General features: G+C 36.5%; 1 protein-coding gene across 20 annotated transcripts in view; it reads right to left on the bottom strand.

The window, feature by feature from the left end:
* Pbrm1 (polybromo 1) overlaps nucleotides 1-24,147 on the bottom strand; it is a 125,542-nt gene that overhangs the window by 94,447 nt on the left and 6,948 nt on the right. For all 20 annotated transcript variants that reach the window (XM_033756900.1, XM_033756909.1, XM_033756913.1 and 17 more), the window contains 4 exons: nucleotides 13,722-13,869; nucleotides 7,630-7,773; nucleotides 4,669-4,785; nucleotides 1,734-1,802 (listed from right to left, as the gene is read on the bottom strand). In XM_033756900.1, the coding sequence (XP_033612791.1) occupies nucleotides 1,734-1,802; nucleotides 4,669-4,785; nucleotides 7,630-7,773; nucleotides 13,722-13,869 (478 nt within the window). The remainder of the gene's footprint in view (nucleotides 1-1,733; nucleotides 1,803-4,668; nucleotides 4,786-7,629; nucleotides 7,774-13,721; nucleotides 13,870-24,147) is intronic.

Genomic DNA, 24,147 nt, shown 5'->3' with positions numbered 1-24,147 from the left:
TAGTCAGGGTTGATTATTGTGGAGCAGGTATAAGTTGTTGACAGGCATTAGAAAACAAGTGAATGAAGTCTCTAAGCAGCGGGATGGCAGGAAGAAAGCCAAGGTTAAGAAGTAAGATGTAGAAAAAGATTAAAGATTTTTTTTTTTTTTTTTGTCAGAGTGGTAGGAAAGTTTAATAATTTGAATAAGGATCTCGATAGAGGTGATGCCAAAAGAAGGTGACTCTCGAGACTTTTGGAAGAACAAGATAAAAGTCGAGAGGTCAGAGGAGACTGGATAGGACTAATGGATGTTTAAAAATCTGATTTTTCAAATGCAAGGACCTGAGTTTGATCCCAGGTACAAAAAAAACAAACAAACTGATTTTTCAGTATTATAAAAATTAAAACATGGTCTCCTAGACAGATGTTAGGACTCTGAGAAAAGCATTTTCTATAGCAGTTACTGGGTTGCCTCAAAAGCAGATGATACATTAGGGAGCCTGTTTGGACTGGGAACCTGTGTTTGAATATTCTGTGAAAATTTATCTATGGAACCAGTATTTACTACATTGTTACTCTCTATTACTTTCTTAGAATTAAAACCAAGGAAGTTTCTCCCTCCCTCCTGGCAAACCACTATGCTCCCGTCTCATTACTTAATGAGACTATGTAACACGTTAAGTTTTCCCTTTTGCTTTATTTACTAGCATGAGCAACCCCTTCTTTACCCTGGGTAGATGAGTTAATCACTCACTAGGGCCTCATCCTAAAGGTGTAAAATGGTTTTGTATGTGTCATCATTGACCTCTTTGACTCAGCAAAATGATGATACTACACCACATACAGGAAAAGAAAAAGGCAAGTCACCTGACCAAAGTGACATAGCTAGTAAACCACAGAGCTGGGAAAAGAACGTCAGTTCCCCTCTAAAAACTAGATTTCTGGTAAAAATTAGAGCTTTTCTTATACTGTATAATTAATCTCTAATCATCAAACTGTAAGTCCTAATAATTCACTCACGCTACATTTTCTGGGTACCTATGTCTGAATGGGACAGTAAATGCAAAGGTTAAATTCCTTTAGTCTGGAGCCAGACTGTCTGTATTCAAATTCTAGCTCTTCTTACTAGCTGGTGAGTTGGACAAATTACTTTGTATCTTCATGCTTCAGCTTTCTAATCTGTAACGTGGGAATAATAACAGTATATACCCTCTTGGAGTGTTTTAAGAATCACGGGTAATAAATATAAATTATTTAGAAGAGTGCTAAATTCACAGCTAGTCTGTGTGTTTGTTGCAGATACTACATCTAGAGAAACAGTGAATGGGCAAAGGGCAAAAAGAGTTGAAGAGAACAAAGTATTTTTATTGACTTTACACTCATCTGTTGTAAGACCAAGTAATATAAGAAATCCTAAAGCTACTTAAAAGTGAATAAAAATAAACAACAAAGCACTTACTGACCATGTACCTTTCATGATCAGAAATGGCAGTATCCAATTCTTTTTTCTGGTGCTGGGAATCTAATCTAGTACCTTGCACATGACAGATAAACTCTCTACCACTGAGCTATACGCCCAACTCTAATTTTTGTCTTAAGTAATACCCAAAGCTACAGTCAGTACTACATCTGTTATTTGATAAAAAACAATATCCCCTTAGGCTTATGCTTCTCTGCTTTCTAAAAGCCCCCCAAACATCTATGAGCTAACCGCTCTAAACCACCTATGATAACAAATGATCACCATCATACCTGTATCCTCTGGGCAATGGTCTTGAGATCTATAGGCTCCTTAATTATTGCATAATAGTCTGGATATTGCTGGAAGACAAAAATCCAAGTATGCTCAATGAGTGCAATTACTCAGCTAATGAGAAGACAAAAAAGCACAATGACGGTCTGTTCTTTGACCAATAAATTAAGCAGCTTGGTGAGATTCATAGCTAAGAAACGTATAGCACAGTTTTATGTAAAGCAAAAATAATTTTAAGAAGTTTCATGAAATATGCAATAGCAACAGGATAAACTTTACATTTGGTATTTGAAAGATATCATTAAATAACTAAAGTACCATAATTAAAAAAAAATTCTAAATTCACACAATGAAATAGTTTTTAATTTAAGGGTCTAAGATATCTAGTCCTGGAAATAAAGCAGAAGAAAGTTTTTGATCGACCTGTTACAAGCACCTTTACTTCTGTAATCTAAATACAATTATATTTCATATAAACATTCATAAGGAGCAATCCATAAAATTGTAAATTTCTTAGCTTCATGTTTAACTGTTGCAACTTAATGTTTGTCAATTTTTCCAAAACAAAAAATTTTAAGTGAAACCAGAAGAAAAAAATGAAGCAATTAACTATAAATAATTTAAAATTTATCAAATACTAGTTTATCTCAAGAATTTCTACATGTTGGGGGATGTCCTTGAGGCTGATTTCATAATGCCTAGTCATTCACTATTGTCAAGCTCTCCCTACAAGTTTTTTTCTTGGAGGAACAACTCAACAGGACCAGAAATCAAAAGTTAGATGCCACCTGTTGTCACCCCCCAAGTCATCCTGCCCAGTACAAGAAGTTCAGGGGAAGTTAGGCTGTCCTCTCCCGTCAGCTGGCAAATGAAATTCTACTTTCTGTCCCTGATTTTTTGTGGGTGGGGGTGTTGTTGTTTGTTTTAAAACCAGCTCTTGCTATATAGTTCAGGTTGATCTTGAACTCACTACGTAGGTTGGCCTCAAACTTGCAGCAATCCTCCAGGCTCAGTTTCCTCAGTGCTGGGATTACAAGCATGTGTCAACCATGCCTGGCATTGTCTTGGTGATATCTGACTATATTCTAGGTACCTCATATTTATACAATGTCTTTTCATGGCTGTCTTATTTCCTTTAGCATTATGTTCAGGATTCATTCATATTATAGCATGTATTAAAATCTTCCTATTTAAGTAATCTCTTGCTTATATATATATAACTTATTCATTTATCAATGGATATCAGGGTTGTTTCCAAGATTTTCTTTTTTTTCCCCCTGTACAGGGAATCAAACTCATGACCTTGTGCTTACAAGACAGGAAGGGCTCCAAGATTAATTTTCAATGATAAAATAAACACCTAAACTAAACTTTTTATTCATAAAAGAAACTTTGGTCAAGAAGCAGAGTGACAGGAAGATAAATAAGTTACCTTAGTTTTCCTTGTTATAGAGGAGAGAGAAATTAGGTATTCTTCCATCCTAAAAAGGAGGAAGTTTTTCACCAAGAGAAACATTTAAAAGAGTATAAGGGCCCCTTATGACTTCATACCCGAGACAATTAACATGATTATAGATTTGACTCATATCATAGCTTCTGAAACTTCAAAATTTCCACGGCCCATCATTCTTAAAAATCTAGGTAAGGGTATACTTTGAGAGGTACTCCATTGTAGTATTTACTCCTACTGTATCATTTACTTCGGTATCTACCTCCTTCTCTATTCCCTAATTTCTTGAGGATAGGGACCATGCCGTATTTACCCTTATATTGCTGTCATGTAGTTAAAACTCAGCATGTCATAGGTGTGCAAGAAGTTGACTGATGAGTGACAAAGCTTTTCCCATGAGATACTGACTAAACTAGTTATTAAGGTCTTGACTGGTTGTAGAACAATTATGACACTAGAAATAAAGTATATGACCTCTACTATCTTTGGTACAGATCCACTTAGAAAGTCATAATGATTATACCCAACATTTAAAATTTTTAAGATAGGAAGAAAATAACATGGTGATTTATCAAAAAACTTTTAAAGAGAATTATTGTATGATGAAGCAATGCCACTTTGGGTATAGACCCCAAAGATGTGAAAGGAGATACAACATATGTGTATCATGTTCATAACAGCATTACTTACAACAGCTAAACTATAGAAGCAGCTCAAATGTTCACTGACACAAGGAGAAGCAAAATGTTCACTTTTACATTGGAATACTCTTTGGCCTAAATGAAGGAAATCCTAACACATGTTGTAATATGGATACCCTGAAGGCACTATGCTAAGTGAAGTAAGGCACTAACAGGACAAATACTGTACGGCTCCTCTTAGATAAAGTAATCATAATCATAGAGACAGAAAGCATACCAGTGGCTGCCAAAGGCTGAAGAGGTACTTAATGGGTGATGCAGTTTCAGTTTTGGAAGATGAAAAGGTCTACAGACAGGACAATGGTGATGTTTTCACAACAATGTAAATGTATTTAATGCCACAGAACTGTACATTTAAAAATGGCTAAAATAATAAGTTTTATGTATATTTTAGCACAGTAATTAAAATAACCTTTTGGTCAAGTAAAATGATAAAACCATGTCTTTTGTGCTTGCTTTTGAAACCACAGGCAGGAATTTGGGAATCTCCAGTATCTTTCTTTCAACCCTATTCACTATTTTTTAAATACCAGGAATTGAACCCAAGGGCTCACACATGCTAGAAAGGGCTCTCTATCACTGAGCTACAACCCCAATCCTTCGTATTTTGAGAGAGTCTCACCAAGTTGCCCTGGCTGGTCTCAAAGTTGCAATCTTCCTGCTTCAGCCTCCCAAGTAGCTGAGATACAGGCATGGACCACACTCAGCTACCTATAAAATTTTTGAAATATTTAAAATGAAATAAAATACTTAAATTCATCTGTCTTTAATCATATCACTTACCACTTTAGAAGGCAGTTTCTGAAAAAGTTCGCTGATAAGCCGTCCTGATGGATTTGTGGCTACAACTATAGCTTCCAGTAGCTGCTCTAATATTTCCTTCAGGTAACCTGGAGAAGTCTAGGGGATGAGGGATGAGAAAAACATACTTTGTTATAGAACTCAATTCAATCCCCAGTACAGCAAAAAAAAAAAAAGAAAAAAGAGAGCCACAGAAATGCTGACACTAGAGATGGGATTGTATCCGTAGAACATCCTACATCAACCTAATTAAACTCGTTATTTCTGTAAATTTCTTGGGTCAAGTCCTTTACTGAAAGTTCAAGCACCACGTGTGTAAAACAATAGAAACACATACCTTTTCAGGGTCTGAGTAAGCTAGAGAAAACATGCCCAGTAATACTTGGCCATTTTTAAACCTGTTATTCACGTCTACTTAAGTCACAGTGTCTGGAAGGAAAATAACTACATGCAGAGTTAGGACTACATACTATCATCCATGGTGTGCTTTGCCTGGACTAACAACTGAATTCACATTACAGCAAAACAGAATGAGGATTAAATAAACTGATACATACCATTTCTGCTTTTAAGACTGACTGGCTTATACTTAGTCACCATTTTAATATAATAAAGTATATGTCCTAAAGAGCACTTGGCCAATTTGAAGCAAGTTTCTATACTAAAGAATAGGATGAAGTACATGATACGTATTTTGTGCAAATAAAGCTTAATGGTTAATTTATAATTTAAATGATAAAAGCACAAGTATTTTTGTGCTACTTCAACAGAACCTATTTATTTAGTGTAGCCTCAATTTTAAGGTTCAACATTAACTGCCAAGAAGACACTAACATCTCTTGATCCTAGCACAATACCTCAACACTCAATAAATAGGTAACATACAAGACATGTTTTGTTTTGTTTTTTTTTGGTACCAGGGATCGAATTCAGGTCCTTGCACTTTCAAGGCAGGCAGCAGCATACTGAGCTAAACCCCTGGCCCTGTTTTTTTTTGTTTTTTTTTTTTTTGAGACAGGGTCTTGCTATATAGTCCATACTGGCCTTTAACATATGGAGGAGATCCTCCTGCTTGAACCTCCAGAGTGCTGGGATTATAGGCACACGCCAACATGTCTACGAAGAAATACAATCTGGTAAAGGTCCTAAATTATGTAAACTCAGAAATCCAATACAACACTGATGAAAGTAAACTGAAATTGCCAAGTTTAAGTCGCTTATTTCCTGGCTAAAACATGGTATCACATAGTTCACTTCAAAAAGAGGAGTTGCGCAGATAAAACTCTTTTCCTCCTCCAACCAGCTACTTTTGCTGACAAGTCTGTGGCTTCCCTCATCATTCCCCCAATCCCCCACCACCACCAGGGATCAAATTCAGGACCTTACACTTTCAAGGCAGGCGTGATGCCACTGAGCTAAATCCCTGGCCCTAACCAGCTAATTTTGAAAAACATGACAAAGGGAAGAGTGTAGTGAATATGTTACACTGTATTCCAACTGGAAAAACTCTTAAGGAAATGACTCAATTTAAAAATTAGAAGCTTAAAAACTTCTTCCCCTTGCCAGGAATGGTGGCACATGCCTATAATCCTAGAACCTGGGAGTCTTAAACAGGAGGATCACAAGTTCAAGGCCAGCATGAGCTATATAGTAAGTTCAAGGCCAGCCTGAACTACACAGCAAGACTCTGTCTCAAAACAAACAAACAAACAAACAAAATAAATAAAACACTTCTTCCCCTTTCACAAATACCTTAAGGCTAGAAAGAAGCTTGGGAGGCATAAATATGAATATACAAGATTCTCCTAATTTCTTGTCAATTAGGCAAATAAAATACAGGAAAGGAATAATATGAGAAAAGGAAAAATGGAAACAAACTCTCTGTAAATAGGGAGGGGTGGAGGGGTTGAAGGGAGAGCAGGGGAATGGGGAAAAAATAAGAACCAAGATACATCATGTAAAAGTGTAAGTTCCCAATGATGAATATAACTGTACTGTATACCTAAAATGTACCAATAAATTTAATGAGAAAAAAAAGAAATAAATATAATTAAATCCTAAATATGCATTTCTGTTTTCTGACTAGAGCTCTGGATGCCAATAGTAAGGCAGGGCCTCAGGAGGCAATGTTCTTCCCAAGAAAGCACGGGTTAAGTTGTTTCTCTTGTATTTGTATGAGATTAAAATGTCAAGGAACTTCTGTTAATTGTGTTTCACCTAGTTCTGACCATTTAATTTCTTCAAATAAACTGACAAAGTACCTGGCAACCATGTTGTTTTTGTTCTTGTGGTCCTAGGGATTGAATCCAAGCCTCACACATACTAGGCAAGTGCTCCTCCACAAAGATACAATCCTAGCATCCTTCCCTACCTTTTTTTTTTTTTGAGACAAAGTCTCACTAAATTTCCCACACCAGTCTCAAATTTGTAATCTCCTGCCTTGGCCTCCTGAGTAGCTAGAATTACAGGTAGGCACTAGGCCCAACCTGGCGACTATATTCTGACACTCCAAGAAATAGTTTTGATGAATTCACCCAACATTACTTCTTTCTATGTTAGAGATCCAGCAAAAGGCCTGTTTAGGTAATTTACAGAAGAATGTGGAATGCTGCAATGTGTTTTTCACAATTTAGCTACAGAAAAGAGTTGTGATTCCTCTTTTCTTTTCAAATATGTTTTCCTTCAGCAAATACTTTTGATTACCTACATCTAAGGCAGTCTAGATTCCAGGAGTAGATGAACAATAACCATGCATGGCACACACTGTCCAGGATCAATTTTAAGTGGAGTGAGGCATTCTGGCTGAATGTCCATATATATTTCCAGTTACCATTACAACCACACAGGAAGCCCAGCTTCATACAACAGACCAGAGGCGATCATGAGGAAGGACCACCTTCCCACATGTGGTCCATCCATAACTGGTTCCAGCTGCATACTTACTCCTTCAGTCACTGTGCCTTGATTGTCTTGCCCATCTTCATCATCATCTTCATCATCAGCTTCTCCTTTCTGAACAAACTCATTTCTTGTTCGAAGATACAAATCCCAGAGCTTACAAGCAGCTTTATATTCAGGGGAATCTGGCTATACATTAGCAAATAAAGTAGAAAAAAACCCTCAATTTCAGATTTTTACTGTAAATCAGTTGCTATTTAAAAACATTTTTTTCCAGTAGTAGAAATTGAGCTACATCACCAGCCTTTAAAAAGAAGTCTTTGTCTTTTACCAGGGTCTCACTAAGTCACTAGATTGTCCAGACTCAAATTTGAGTCTTCTGTGTTGGCCTTCCAGACTGCTGGTGTTATAGACATGTGCCACTAGGTATGGCTCAATGGCTCCAGCAGATTGGTATTTTAAGGCACAATCATGAAATCTCTCTTATTATGAAGTTTATAATCTATATGATCAGAAGACATACAGACCTCAAATCTTCTTCTGAGAAATTAAGTGTGTATTTTAAAGACATTTTGAAATTATATTATTTACTTATGCCCTACACCATTACAAAAAGACCTGGGTAAAAGATAAACAAGTTACTAAATTAAATCTTATTTCTTATACACTAAGAGTCAAAGGATAAGACCTAATGTAAAAAACGGAAGTTAATGAAGTTCTGATATCCTATTTTTAAGACATTTTGTACCTTCTTTAAAGATTTCTGTACCTGAAGGTTAGTGTGCATCAAACTTCTTAGTAAAAAATAATACTGGGTGCAAAGTTTTAAAAAACCAGAACAAAAGTTTTAAAATATATTCATGAGTTACCAACATAGAGTAAGGGTGTTCAGAAAAGTAGAGTAAAAGTGAGAATCCAAAAATCAAAGAGAATACAGACGCCAAAGTTCATCTTAGGGCATTTGTAAAGTAAGATAAATCATCCTTTAGCTATTGAAGGTTTCTTGGTCTATAAGCATGTGAAACAAAGGCCTGGAAGCTGGGATTCTAAAGCCACAGCTGCACTGTAAGTAGGAACTGAAATCAGTTTTTGTGTTGTCAAAGAGCAAGGAAGACTGTCCACATCAACTTCTACTTTTCTGAAAGCAGAGCACAGCGAAGAGTGAAGGGTTGTGAAATAAGTCTCTCAATTCTTCATTGTAACCTAGTACACAAAGGCAGGCCAGGTACCTGGGATAATCAGCAAACCTTCTGAGAATGAATCCAAAAAAATATGAGCCCATGGTCAAAAATTCTGAGACACTTAAGAATTAAAAAGCCAGGCATGGTGGCACATACTGGTAATCTCAGCACTTGGGAGGCTGAGACAGGAGGATTGCCATGAGTTCGAGGGCTGCCTGGTCTACACAGTGAATTCAAGGCTAACCTGAACTATACAGCAAGACCCAGTCTCAAAAACAAAACAAAAGAACCAACCAACCAACCAACAACGACAAAAAAAGGATGGGAAGGCAATTTGGCTGCGATATCTGTCACCTCATTGTTCAACAGGGTTGATTCAGCTGATCTGGCTGGCTAGGCAGATATCCCCTTCCTCCCTTACTGCTCCATGTGCATACCTCCTGAAGCTATGTGCTCAAAGGAGGACCATTTCCTCCATGAAGGGTATACGATACGAGTACCTGTGCTCCCCTGCTAGAACCTTCAAACAAACTTTTAAAGAATCACAGGAAAAAGCTAGCAAAAATGACAGCAAAACCAGACAAATTAGCTATTACAATACAATTATTAATAGAATAATCTTCTATAGGAAAACAGAATGCCGAGTATGTTTTAAAACATAATAATTTTTAAAAATTAAAAATAAAGTACAATAACACTAAGAGTATGAGCAAAATACAAGAGGCTATAGATATTACTTCCTATGTATAAGAAATATAAAAATTAGAATATAAAAACTCCATATACTGATTTGAGTAAATTTCACTAAAAAAAAGTAAATTTCACTAAGAAAACTGGAAGAATTAAAGAGATTATTTAAAAGCAAACAAAGATACAAAAACAAAAGTTTATAAGAAACAGAGGCTTTAGAGAAGTCTAACATAATAATTAAAATTCTATAAGAAAAGAGAATGGGCCGGGGATTTAGCTCAGTGGTTTGATGGCCTGCCTTGCAAGCGCAAGGACCAGAGTTCAATTCCCAGCACCAAAAAAAAAAAAAAAAAAAAAAAAAAAAAAAAAAAAAGGCAAAAGCAAAAAAAAAAAAAAAAAAAAAAAAAAAAAAAGAGAATAGGGCACAGGCAATATACAAAGACATAATGGCTGAAAACTTCCTAGTTGAGTAAAAATAACAATCTAAGATTTAAGAAGCACTATAACTCAGTTAGATAAATACAAAGGTATCCTTATCTAGATAAATTCAGTAAAACTGTAAAATAGCAAAGACACTAAAGATAGAAGAAAAGACCTCTAAAGAAACTGTAATGATACTGAAGATGACTTAAAGGAAAGAAGAAAAAAAACCAGCAAACTTGTGAGTGAAAAATACTGATTAGGCCAAGCATGGTGGTCCCTGATAGAAAACTACAGTAAGAGGACTGTAGTTTGATTCCAGCCAGGCAACTTAGACAGACCTTGATTCAAAATAAAAATTTTAAACCAGGAGTGGTGGAGTATGCCTGAAATCCTACTACTCTAAGAAGCTGAGACTGGCACACAGTTTTCAGTCCAGCCTGGGCAATTTAAGTGACTTGGCAAGGCCCTGTCTCAAAATAAAAAATAAAGAGCTGCGCATGGTAGTGCATGCCTGTAATCCCAGCACTCGGGAGGTTGAGGCAGGAGGATTGCTGTGAGTTTGAGACCAGCCTGGGCTATAGTGAGTTCCAGGTCAATCTCAAATACATACTGAAACCGTGTCTCAAAAAAAAAAAAAAAAATGGGTAGAGGATATAGTTTAGTGTGAAGGTTCTGGGCTCAATCCCTAGTACCACCAAGTAAACAAACACAAATATTTTAAAAAAGTAAAACAAGACACATTTAAATAGTAGGTATACATCCAAACATCATAATTACTAACTGTAAAGAAACGAAATGCTCTACCTTTAAAAGATAATTAAACAAATGTAAGTTCACATATATTCTGTTTATAAAATACATACATAAGCATTAAAAGGACAGGAAAAGTTGAAGGTATAAGAATGGAAAAAAACTAATAAACACTAAAACAAAGCAGTATAACTATATAAAAGGCACTACTAAGCTATAAAGCTACACATGTTAAAAAGTCCCATTTAAATTCTAGGACAACAATCTCTCCCCACCCCAGAACTGGGGATCAAACTCAGGACCTTGTGCTTGCGAGGCAAGTGCAGTAGCGCTGAGCTAAATCCCTGGCCTCCAACATAACAATCTTAAACCTTTATGTTTCTATTTGCCTAGTTTCAAATTATATAAAGCAAAATATTAACAATTATAAGGAGAAATAGATAAATCCATCATCAGAATGAGAGAGTTTTAAATGCCTTATTTAGTAAGTGGATAGTTCAGGCAGGAAACCAGTAGGACTTTTTTATTTTAACAAAACAATTAAAAAGCAGATCATGTGATCTAATAAACACAGAGTTTTGTATCCAACAAATGGCATTCTCATATTCACAAAATACATAACAGCATTTTTTTTTTTGGTACCAGGGACCGAACTCAAAACCTTGCCCTTGCCAGGGAGGCAGCAGAACCACTGAGCTAAATCCCTAGCCCATAGCAGCATTATTTATGATAGTCAAATGTGGAAACAAAATGCCCATCAACTAGGAAATGGATAAACAAAACATGGTATGATCATATGATGAGATGTTATCCTGCCATAAGAAAGAAGTACTAATATACAATACAACATGAATGATCCCTAAAGAGATTATGCTCAGTGAAAGAAATCAGAAACAAAATTATAACTGGACAGGCAAATCCACACAGAAAGTAGTTAGCTGCCAGAAGCTAGGAAAATGGGTAATAGTGCCTGTTAAAAGGTATAAAAGGTTTTCTATGGAGGTAATGAAAATATGCACAAGTTAGCTAACTAGAATATGCACAAGTTAGCTAGCTAGCGGTAATGATTAGACAATATTTGAATAACTAAAAATCCCTTCATTCTACATTTTAAGAGCATTGTAAGTTATATCTCCTTCAGAGCCTGCAATGTAGCTTAGTGGTACCATACCCGCCTAACAAGTGTAAGGTCATGAATTCAGTTCCTGGAATTGGAAAAAAAAAAAGTTATGTCTCCTTCAAAATTATATATATAGTCTTAAGAATAAATCTAAGCTAGGCATGGCTATGCACACCTGTAATCCCAGAACACTGAGATGCTGAGGCAGGAGGATCACAGTTTTGAGCCCAGCCTGGGCAATATAGTGCTGGTCTCAAAATTTATTTATTTAGTTTTTTGGTAACAGGAATTGAACTCAGGGCCTCATGCTTGCCAGGCAGGTGCTGCGCTGCTGAGCTACATCTCTGGTCCTGTTTCAAAACTGTAAACAAAATGAAAAAAGGGCTAAGGATGTAGCTCAATGTGAAGGTCCTAGGTTAAATTCTCAGTATTGTCAAGAGGGAAAAAAACAAACAAAAACAAAAACATATGTGTGTATATGTGTATATAAAACATTTGCAAAAAAATACATTTAAAAAGACAAAAAAAGAAGACATATTAAATACATAAATTGGAACAGTTAACATTATAATTATGTCAGCCCAGTGTGGTGGTGTACACCAGTAACCTCAGAGCTCAGGAGGCTGAGACACGAGGAGTGCCACAAGTTCAAGGACAGCCTGGGTTACACAATGAATTCAATGCCTGCCTGAACTACACAGTGAGACAGTGTCTCAAAAAAATGAAATAATAATAATGATAATAGTAATAACAATATCAGTTATCTACAATATGATCAAAAGGGGTCAGTCCAATTCCAATAAAAATGTCAGCAATTTTTTTATGCTTATTGATTTAACAAACTAATTATAAAATGTATAAAGAAAACCAAAGGGTCAGGTATGGTTCAGACTCTTTCCATATCAAACAAAAGAATTATAAACAGGAACTGAGGAAGGAATAGAATGGTCCAAAAATAAACTGGCCTATAAAACAGAATAAAAGGAAAAAAAAAATTTTAAATGGAATAGAAGGATAGAAATAGACTCATGAACACATGGAAAAGATGATACAGCACTGACACTATGAACCATTGCAGAAAGGATGGTGCTGGTTATAGATGTGGAAAAAAATCTTTATCTCATAAAAGACCCAGAAATTAATACCAGCTGCATTACAATTTTATCTATGAAAAACAAAAACTACAAAATATAAAAAAAGTTTTTTGTGGGTTTTTTTTTGTTTTTGTTTTTTGAGACAGGGTCTCACTAGGTAGTTGAGACTGACCTGGAACTCACTATGTAGCCCAGGCTGGTCTTGAACTCACAGCGATCCTCCTGTCTCAGCCTGCCGAGTGCTGGGATTACAGGCGTGCACCACCACGCCCAGCTAAAAGAACAATTTTATAGTATCTGGACAAGAAGAATTTCTGAAAAAAGATACAAAAAAATAAACCACAAAGTAAAAGCTGGGTAAATTTGATTATATTAAAATTTAAAAAAATTTTTTCTTTGTCACCGGGGATAGAACTTAGGACCTTGAGCTTGTGAGGCAGGAACGGTGACACTGAGCTAAATTCCAGGCCTTTAAAATATATTTGTTCATTTAAAAAAAAAACAACCTATAAAAACAAGGAGCTGCAAACTGCCTATCCACAGGGCCTTGATTTCTATGTCAAGCACCGCCCTCAAAAAAGAACACATACTCAAGAGGATAAAGCATATGTAATTGAAAAAAAGTAACACTGAAAATATTTTAAATGTTTCAGAAATAAGTATGAAAATGAAAACCCAGCGGGGGGAAAATGAGAAAAAGATCTGGAAAAACACTTTAAAGAAAAAACAAAAGTAGTTCACAACCATATAAATATTTCCTCTTTAATAGAAATGTCAATTCAGACTGAACAAAAAGCACTACTCACAGGCCAGACCGATAAACATTAAAAAGCTGGACAGTTATCAAATAGATGTATTTCAAATTTGATGTTTTCTTACCTTATAATAGGCCTTTGCATTGTTGAAAAGCAGCTGAAAATCAGCTGTCAGCAGATTAACATCATCATACTCTTCCATTTTTAGTTTTTGTTGGATTTTCATCAAGTCAATGGGCTGAGAGACCACTTCATAATAATCAGGTTGATTTCTGTTATAATTTAAATATTTTAATGATATTAATCCAAAGTATATAAAAAATTACATGTTCACATTTCAAGTGATAGACTTAGTTTTAATTTGCCATAAGACTCACTCCAATTATTGAGTAAAAGAAAATAAAAAAAGCAAAATACAAATGTATTCCCATTTCAAAACATATTAAACATCTAAAAACTTAAATTAACATCTGTGGTAGGCTTTTATATGCTCAATATTTAAAGACTAAGGTGCCATCCCTAAAGCCTTGTCAATGGTATCTTTTATATATGAAAATAAAAACCTTTCAGTGTTCAAAAGTGGCTCAACATGTTTCACAGATACATTATTTCACAGCTCTTTATAAACTTACCAAATCTTTCCCCAGTTGGTGATCATACATTTTCTTACCAAGTAGTTACTCAAACTACTGTAATAACAATTACTAAGGTTACAAAGGAGAAAATGAGGCCTTTTGCTATGGAGCTTACCAATATGAAAAGGTACAAGATATTGTACATCTAAACATGACAAAAGTATCTTTTTTTTTTTTTGGTACCAGGGATAGAACTCGGATCCTTGTGCTTGCAAGGTAGGCAACGGAACCACTGAGCTAAATCCCCTATCCAACAAAAGTATTTTTTAAAAAATTAAATGTATGGAATGATAAACACAAAATTCAGTAGAGTGATTGTATCTTGGAGGGGAGGGATAAGGAGCACAAAGAAGGGATAATAAGGAACACAAAGAACTTCAAACATTATTATAGTAATAATTTTCAACTCCCAAGATAATTTATTGCATTTGTGTTTATGGATGTTTATTATTTTTTCTGTTTTTTCTCAGAGTTCTACAAAACAAACCTCCTGATGAGTGATCTGAGTAACTGCTTCAATTTCCCCATAGGGTTTTTAGGTTCCTTCTAGATGTAGGAGATAAATTATTACATACAAGGAATGTCAAGGTTATTAAGGCTTTAATCTCTCTTGGGACCTTGGCAGACAAGCAATAGCCATTCTTTTAGTGTGTATATATAAAAAAAAAACTTTAAAACAATTTATTTTGACAAAGTGTGAGGAAGCGCACAACTTTTTTAATAAACCACTTGAGTAATATTTGACATAATATCTTATCACCCGTAATGTTTTAATGTATTTCCTACAAACAAGGACTACAATTCAACCATCAAAATCAAGAAATAAACTTTGATACAGTACTACCATCTACTCCCCAGACTCTATTCATAACTGGCCTGCTGTTTCAAATTTGTCCTTCACAGCAAAACAATGAACATGCTTCATTTACATGTTTCTTTGGTTCCTTTTATTCTGAAACAATACTTTAGTCAACTTTGATTGTCATGATTGTCACACTTAAAGATTAGGGACCAGTTATTTTGCAGTCTGTCAATTTGAGTTTTCCTGCTTTCCTGATGATTAAACTTACATTATGCTTCTTTAGCAGGAGGGATGCTAAGAGGGATGCTGGGGCATTATCTCATTGAAGCCTTTCAGGTGGCACGTGATTTTATCTTGCTATTATTAGACAAGGTTAACTTTTTTTTTCTCCTGGTACTGGGGATTGAACCCTGGGCATTCACACTGAGCTACATGCCCATTCCTTGCCCTTCTAAAAAAATTTGACAAGGTGTCCAGCTTGAATCCTCTTCAGCTTCCCAGAGTGCTGGGATTATAGGTGTTTACCACCACTCCTGGTTGATTAGCTAAACTTTAATCCCTTGACTATGGTTTATTTGCCAGGATTCTCTACTGACCAACTTACTCTTTATTGCTTTGTATTTTATGGCAAAGTACCTTCAGAAAGTCTATTTTTCATAATACTTTCAATTTATTCATTTATTTATAACAATATCAACTCCTGGATTCCTCTTTGATAACTACTTTGATGCTCAAACTGGTCTAAGTGTGGTTAGTATAGTTCTTTCAAGACAGCTTCTCTCTTCTTTAAAACAGTTTCTATTTTCTACATCCTTCTGACATGTTCCCATCACCCTCTGAGCATGTTTATTTTCTGGAACCATAGAACATTCCATTTTTATCTTATATTTTCCTAGCCCAAGGCCTGGAAATCAGTTAAAGGAACTCTGGTTCCTTTTATGATGGTAAACGGTATTTAAAAACAAAAATCTGAGTACTAGGGGTACTCATTTCTACCATGGTGTTGCTGTTCCCAAGCTGTCTCAATGGACAGAGCTAGAGAACATATATATGCTTATTTACATCTGTATTTCTCTATCTATATATTGTATATTGGAAATCACGAATTCACACCAGTATGAACAATTCCAATCCAACACAGTATTCATTCCAAATACAGGGCTCAATCCAGTTTTCTTCCCCTACTTGCATATCCCTTAGCGGTAATGAGAAGCCTGGCTTCCATTATCCCTAACATATATGATTAGTCTCCTACATGTCATCAGTTTTCTCTTGCTACTATCTTATCTCCAGCCTATACTTCTCTCCTCTACCCACTCAAGCCCTGACCTCCTAGGCCATACTCTGTGTGGATGCCCTTTCTTATACCCCACTCAGGTTCTGATAGTCTATGACAGACCACTACTATCACCCCTTTCCAAACATGGACACCCTCTTTCTTCCTCCACTTAGGCCCAAAACCCTGTACCCAAAAACCCTCCTATACAACCATCCTTCCCTGCCATGCTCAGGCTCTGACACTATGATACAACACTGCTACTGTCTACCTACCCTTCTCCCCATTTCCAGGGATCCTTCCTCACCTCACCCCCTACCACTTGCCTTCCCTGCAGATGCCTATCTTGCTCAGCCTCACCTAGAGGCTTCTGGACTGAGTTCTTCAGGAAAGGAAAAAAAAAATTTTTTAGAACTCTGTATAAAATATTTGTGGTTTAAGTGAATTTTAACACTAAGTGTAAGGGGATAAAAAAATACTTCACACACTATTCAAGAAAGCATAGGAGCATAAAGATCTCAGTGGGCAACAACAAGGACCATTCTGGGCTAATAATATGGCACCATTAAAGTTTTGCTAACTTGATACTCGAGATAGCCCTGTTCACCCTGAGAATCCAACGAGGAGACTATGCTGGCAGATTTTGGTACAAGTTTCCTCATATTTTCAGAATTACCACACAGACAAAAGGAGGGTAGAGATTCTGAGATAGAATACAATCAAAATAGAGTCCTTCTGTTTGCAAAATGTAATAGTTCTATTGATTTTTTTTTCCCATTTAAACATTCAGAAAAATAAAAAAGTGAAAATGGTCACTATGATCCAGTCAATAATATTATTATTAGTATTTTAATAAACCACCTTCTAGATTTTTATACAAACAAAAAAAATTTTTTTTTGGTTTTTTTTGTTTTGTTTTGTTTTTTGAGACAGGGTCTCACTATGTAGTGGAGAGTGACCTGGAACTCACTATGTAGCCCAGACTGGTCTCGAACTCACATCGATCCTCCTTCCTCAACCTCCCGAGTGCTGGGATTACAGGCCTGCGCCACCACGCCGGCTATATAAACAAAATTTAACATGAACTTGTATAGTACATATTCTTTCATAACAGCTTTTCTCTTTTTCCCATAGGTGAGGGCACTTTGACAAATTATGGCTGCACAACAGCCACAAGCACATTATAGTTTAAACCAGAAGAGTGAGAAATACCAGCCCTGATGTGCATAGCCTACTCAAGCACACCTTCCCTTCCTCCCAGGATAATGCATTCTAAACTGCCGTACTGGCTACTGAAGAGCATATTCTCCATTCTCATTATAGCTATGTTCTGGCCAATAAAAGAACTGAAGGGTGCCAAATCCAGGTTATATGTTTCACATAACTTCTTTTTCCTACTTGCTGTAATGAATCATCTCAGACCATGCAGGCAGCAATGACATCATAAGGACAACAGAAAAAAAAGACAGTACTTAGGCTCTGACAACTTCACAAACTTTGTACAAGAAAGAAATTTCTCTCTTCTTTCAGCTACTATTAATATGGATGTCACAGTATACGCAGCCTAAAAAACTCACCTAAGTAAGGTCCCAAAAAGAGATTCAAAAAATGTGTAGCTCTGAGCAATACTGCTTCCCCTAAAGAGTTGAGAAAGCATGTCTTCCAAAGAGGGGCAGTGATGCCTTGGGTACAAAGCTCACATCTTCAAGGCCGCAAGATGAAAGCACACCAGCAGCCAAAGTCTGAATCCTCTGCCCCATACTACTACAGAAATGAGGCAGGAGAGGAACATACCTTTTAAATGAAGGGTTTCCTGTTCTGCAGTTTGACCTTCTTCTATACAACATAATGGTTAGAAACACAGACTTCATAATAATACCTGAATCTGAACACTGGGTTATCTTTTAGAAATTCTGAGAACTTGTGTTAAGTTCTCATCAGAAAACTGTGATAATATGTCAAGTTTAAACAACATATGGATTGGATATGGTATTGTGTCTACCATGTGGCTAACAATAAACTGGACCTTTCCTACTAATGCTAATTAAACCTAGATTTTAAGAGTACTAGTGATAAAGCAATTTAAACCTGGAGACAATTACTTTATAAAATGGCTCTTCATTTATGGCCATGACTAATTGCAGGGCTCTCCTAATTCAGGAACAGAATACCACATCCTTAGTAGCTCTGCTCTGAGATGAGAAATATGCCTTTAGCGCACCCTAGAGTTGTTGGACATGTGCTATAGCATAAACAATCACAAATCAGTCTCATAAATCTTTTGTTACTCACTCTATTAGCATACCATAGCTGCTATAACAAAATATCAATGCTCGTCATATATTATTTTAGTTCTGGCAGTTGAAAATCCAAAATGGGTCTTAATGGATTAAAACTAAGGTACTCCCAGGGCTGCATTCTTTTTGGAGGTTTAAGTAAAGAATCTGCTTCCCTACCTTTTCTAGCTTCTAAATGCTGCCTGAATTCCTTGATTTGTAGTCAGCCCTATTACTTCAACTTCAGAGCTAGCATTGTAGCAACAACTTCATTTCTCTGACTATCTCCCTCTTCCCCATTTGGAGATCAAAGATTATACTGGGCCCAAACAGATAATCCAGAATTTCTCCAAAAGTCAGCTATTTATCCAATTTAATTTTCCTGTTCCATATGACCTAACATGGTCACAGGTTACACAAATTAGAACACAGATATATTTGGGGTTACTATTCTGCCTAGCAAATATGTCTTCAGAATAAGTAACTTTAACTGGCAGGATTTTGAAGGTAATGATGGTATTTTGACAGCAAAATAGGAAGGATGAGACAAAGCTATCACAGGAAGCTGTGTGGAAGATGTCTGAATATTTTTTAAAACTCATCTCTTAATTATTACTGGGACAAATTCACTGATATCTTAAAGGCTACTATAGTAACTTTTAAAAAATACTTTATCTCGCAAGGAACTAGAGGAGAAACAAACTATGTCCAATTATAGAAGGACAGAAATCGGGAACAACAGAAAAAATGAGAGAGAATCAACAACAGGAAATAATAAAACTAAGAGTTGTTTTTTGGAGAACCAGACAACAAAATTAATAGTTTCAACTAGATTAAGTAGAAAGTTCAAAAAATGAAAATCTTAAATAGAAGAAGGAGCATTATAACCAAAGCCACTAGGGGGATAAAGGATCATGACAGAGTATTACGAAAAACTGGATGACAATAATACAAGGATAGGATAAAAGAAATGGATCATTTCCTAGAAATAGACAATCTACCAAGACTGAAAAAGAAGAAATAGAAAGCCCAAAGAGACATACAATACAGAGACTGAGTCTATAAGAAAAACCTTGGAAGCCAGGCATGGTAGCACTGCCTATAATCCCAGCACACACAAGGCTGAGGCAGGAGGATGGCTGTGGGTTCGAAGCCAGCCTGGACTACAGAGCGAGATCAAGGCCAGCCCAAACTATATAATGAGACCTTGTATCAAAAACCCTAAATAAATAAATATCGATCCCCAGTACTGGGGGGGGGGCTTTGGACTTGATAATTTCATGGGTGAGTTCTATCAAACACTTAAAGAAGGGCTGGGGATTTAGCTCAATGGTACTGCACCGGCCTGGCCTCACAAGTGCAAAGTCGTGGTGAGTTCAATGCCTGGTTTAAAAAAAAAAAAGACACTTGAAGAACTAACATTAATCCTTCCCAAACTTGTCAAGAAATGAAGATGAAGGATCACTTCCTAACTCATTCTATGGAGCAAGCTTTGCCCTGACACCAGACAAAGACACAAGAGAACTACAAATAATACCCTCTATGAGCATTGATACAAAAAGTTCCCAAATACATTACCAAATTTCAATGACTAGCACATTAACAGGGTTACATATCATGACCAAGTAAAATTTATTCTTGGGATGTTAAAGACAGTTCAACGTACACATATTCAGCCAGGTATAGCTGAGGCACAAGGACTGCAAATTCTGAGCCCAGGCTGGGCAATACAGTGAGATCCTGTCTCAAAATGTAAAAATAAAAGGAAAGGCAGGGGGAGTTGGGGACACAGTTCAATGCGAAGGCCCTGGGCTTGATACCAAGGCCCAGGACTCAATACTCAGTGCTACAAAAACAAAACAAAACGAAACAAAACAAAATAACTATCAGACTGATTAACATGATACACCAAATTAACACAATGGAAGGAAAATAATCACAACCACATGATCATTTTAATTAATGCAAAAAAAGTGACAAATCTAAAGAAGCTTTCATGATTCACTCAGAAAATTAGGAATAAAAGAAACTATTATGACAATAAAAGTCACACACAAAAAGTCCATAACAAATATAATCCATGATGAAAAACTTAGCTTTTCCTCCAAAATCAGGGATAAGAGAATCATGCCCACTCCCACCTAGCTAGAGCAATCAGACAAGAATAAGAAATCAGGAATCCAATTGGGAAGAAATAAAATAATCTGTTTGGAGATGATTTTATTTTTTTCTGTGGAAAATCCTAAAGATTATACACATGCTTGAAATATCCCCCCCCAAGTAATGCTTGAAATAAATAAACTCAGCAAAATTATAGGATATAAAATCAACATATACAAAAACCAATTGCATTTCTATGTTAACACTGAACCTATAAAGATATTGAGAGCAATTCTTTTACAATGAAATTTTTTTTAAATTCGTGGACAAAAACAAAGCGAAAGCATTTTGTACTGAAAACTACACAATGCTGAAAGAAATTAAAAGACAACAGAAGAAATACCAAATGTTCATGGATCGAAGATTTAACATTTTTAAAATGCAACCTAGCCAGGGATTTAGTTAAGTGGCGTCACACCTGCCTTACAAGCTAAAGGTCCACAGTTCAATCCATAGTACCAGAAAAAATAAATAAAATGAAATCTAAGATTTCATATAAATTCAATATAATCCCTATCAAAATTCCAACAGAATTTTTGTAAAAACAGAAAAATGCATCCTAAAATTCATGCAGTTTCAAAAGGCATCACAACAGACATGGGTTAAGCATAGTGGTACAGGCCTGTATCTCAGTGCTTGGGAGGCTAGGCATAAGGGTTGAGAGTTTGACGTCAGCTTGGGTTACATAGTTAGTTAAGAGACTATCATGAAGTAGTTCTAGAACCTGCCTCTCAAGTGCAAAGGCCCAAGTTCAATCCCCGGTACCAAAAAAAAAAAAAGAGACTATTCAGGCCTACACAGTAAGTTTGAGACCAGCTCAGGCTACACAATAAGACCCTGTCTCAAAACAAAACAAAGACAGTCTTGAAAAAGAACAACAAAACTGGAGAACTCACACTTTACCTAGTTTTAAAACTTACTACTTAGTAATGGGGATCATTTCTGAGAAATACATCATGGTTTAATTGTTATGAGAACATAAAATCAACTTACACAAACCAAGATGGCTATGATGTCACTAAGCAATATGCTCTTGTGGGAACACCACTGCATATGCATCTATCAGTTACTGAAATGTTATGAGGTACATGACTGTACAAAGCTACAATAAAATAGTGTGTAACACACATAAACGAAATAGAATAGATTTCAAACATTAACCCTTGGGTACATGGTCAAATGAATTTTTTTTTCTTTTGAGAGAGGGTCTTGCTAAGTTGCTAAGTTGCCCAAGATGGAACTTGTGATCCTCTTGCTTCAGCCTCCCAGGGATTAGAGGCATGTATCATCACAGCTAGCTTCAAATGACTCTTGACAAGGGTACCAAGACCTTTCAATGAAGAAAGCAGTCTTTTCAACATATGGTCTGGGAAAGTGGAATATCCACATGTAAAGGAGAAAGCTGGATACTTACTTCACACCAAACATAAAAGGTAACTCAAGCAGGCATGGTGGAGCACACCTATAATCTTGGCACGCTGGGAAGCTGAAGCAGTAGGAACACAAATTCAAGCCCAGCCTGTGCAATTTAGCAAGAGTCATCTCAAAATAAAAAATAGAAAGGGCTGGGGATATAGCTCAATGTGAAGGACCTGGGTTAATTCAAAATGGACTGAAGTTCTAAAATAAGAACTAAAACTGTAAAATACAGAGCAAAAGTTTCATGACATTAGATTTGGCACTGATTTCTTAAATAAGATACAAAAGGCAAACTAGACTTCATGAAAATGAAAACCTTCAAGAGGCTACATTAACAGAGTGAACAGGCAACATACATACGTAGGCAAATATTTCCCAATCATGTATTTCACAAGAGATCAGATCCAAACTATATAGAGAATTCATAAAACTAAAAACAAAACATAACAAAAACCCCAAAACTTCAGGGGCTGAGGATTTAGCTCAGTAATGCCACCACTTGCTCATAAGGGCAAGGTCCCAAGTTCAGTCCCCAGTAGCAAAAAAAAAGCAAGGGACTTGGACATTTCGCCCAAAATGATGTATAAATGACAATGAAAGAAGTGCTCAAGATCATTAATAATTACTAAAATGCTAAAACAAATGGTGTACTACCTCCCACCCATTAGGAGGGCTACTACAGAAAAAAAGGAAGGAAAAAAGGAGGGAGGACAGAGGGCCAGCAGGGCTAATTTTTTTGAGATAGCATCTCCCTATGTAACTGTATTTCAGGCTGCTCTTCAACTTACTATGTAGCCCAGGATGGCCTTGAACTCTAGGTGATCTTCCTGCCTCAGCCTCCCAAGTGCTGGGATTATAGGTATGCACTACCACTCCTGGCAGCAGGGATAGATTCTGAGAAATAGTTAGACTGTTCATTACTGGCAAGGATTTGAAGAAATTAGAACTCTTGCTGCACTGTTGGAGTCAATGTAAAATGGTATCACTGCTACTTATCATAATAGGGCACATGCTCAAAAAACTAGGAGAATAAATGATTCAGCAATCTCATTTCCGGGTATTTATTCAAAAGAGGTGAAAACAGGATCTTAAAGATGTATTCGCACACCTATGTTCAATTCAGCATGATTTATAAAAGCCACAAGGTGGAAGCAACATTCCAGTCTACTTACTGATAGATGACTGGATTAAAAAAAAAGGGATTTACACATACAATAGAAGGAAATCCTGTCTTATGCTACAATGTGGGTGAATAATCTTAAGGGCAGTGTGCTAAGTGAAATGTCAGTGTTATGGTTTATATCTGGAGGTCCCCTTAAAGCTTCATGTACCCATAGGTAGAAGTTTGGGGAGGTACTGAATCATGGGGATGTAATACTTATCAGTCAATCAGTACACTGATGAATTTATAGCTAAATATGATTTGGGAGGTGAAGTCTGGTTGGAAAGGTGGATCACGAGGCACATGGCTTGAAAAGTCTATCTCCTTTCCTCCTCCCTCGATCTCTCTCTGCTTCCTGCTGCCATGCCAGGAGCTCTTTCTCCTTTGCCATGCCCCTTTGCGTGGGACTCACCCAACTGTAGATTCAACTCTGTACAAATTGAGCCAAAAAAAACCTTTCTTCCTGGGCCGGGGATTTAGCTCAGTGGTTCGGTGGCCTGCCTTGCAAGCGCAAGGACCTGAGCTCAAACCCCGGTACCAAAAAAAAAAAAAAAACAAAACAACAACGAAAAAAACCTTTCTTTCTTCAAATTGTGGGTGTGGGCTACTGTATTTCAGTGATAATAAAGTAACTAAGACAGCCACTCATAAAGAGATAAATGCTGAGCTGGGTGTGGTGGTGCATGCCCGTAATCCCAGTACTCAGGAGGCTGAGGCAGGAGGACTGTGCAAATTCGAGATCAGCCTGGGCTACACAGTGAGTTCCAGAGCAGTCTGAATTAGTGAGACCCTGTCTCAAAAAAAAAAAAAAAAAAAAAAA

This window comes from Fukomys damarensis, unplaced genomic scaffold (genome assembly GCF_012274545.1).
Source record: "Fukomys damarensis isolate Sample0158 unplaced genomic scaffold, DMR_v1.0_HiC HiC_scaffold_28, whole genome shotgun sequence".
Classification (NCBI taxonomy): Eukaryota; Metazoa; Chordata; class Mammalia; order Rodentia; family Bathyergidae; genus Fukomys; species Fukomys damarensis.
This window is presented reverse-complemented; position numbering and strand designations above follow the sequence as displayed.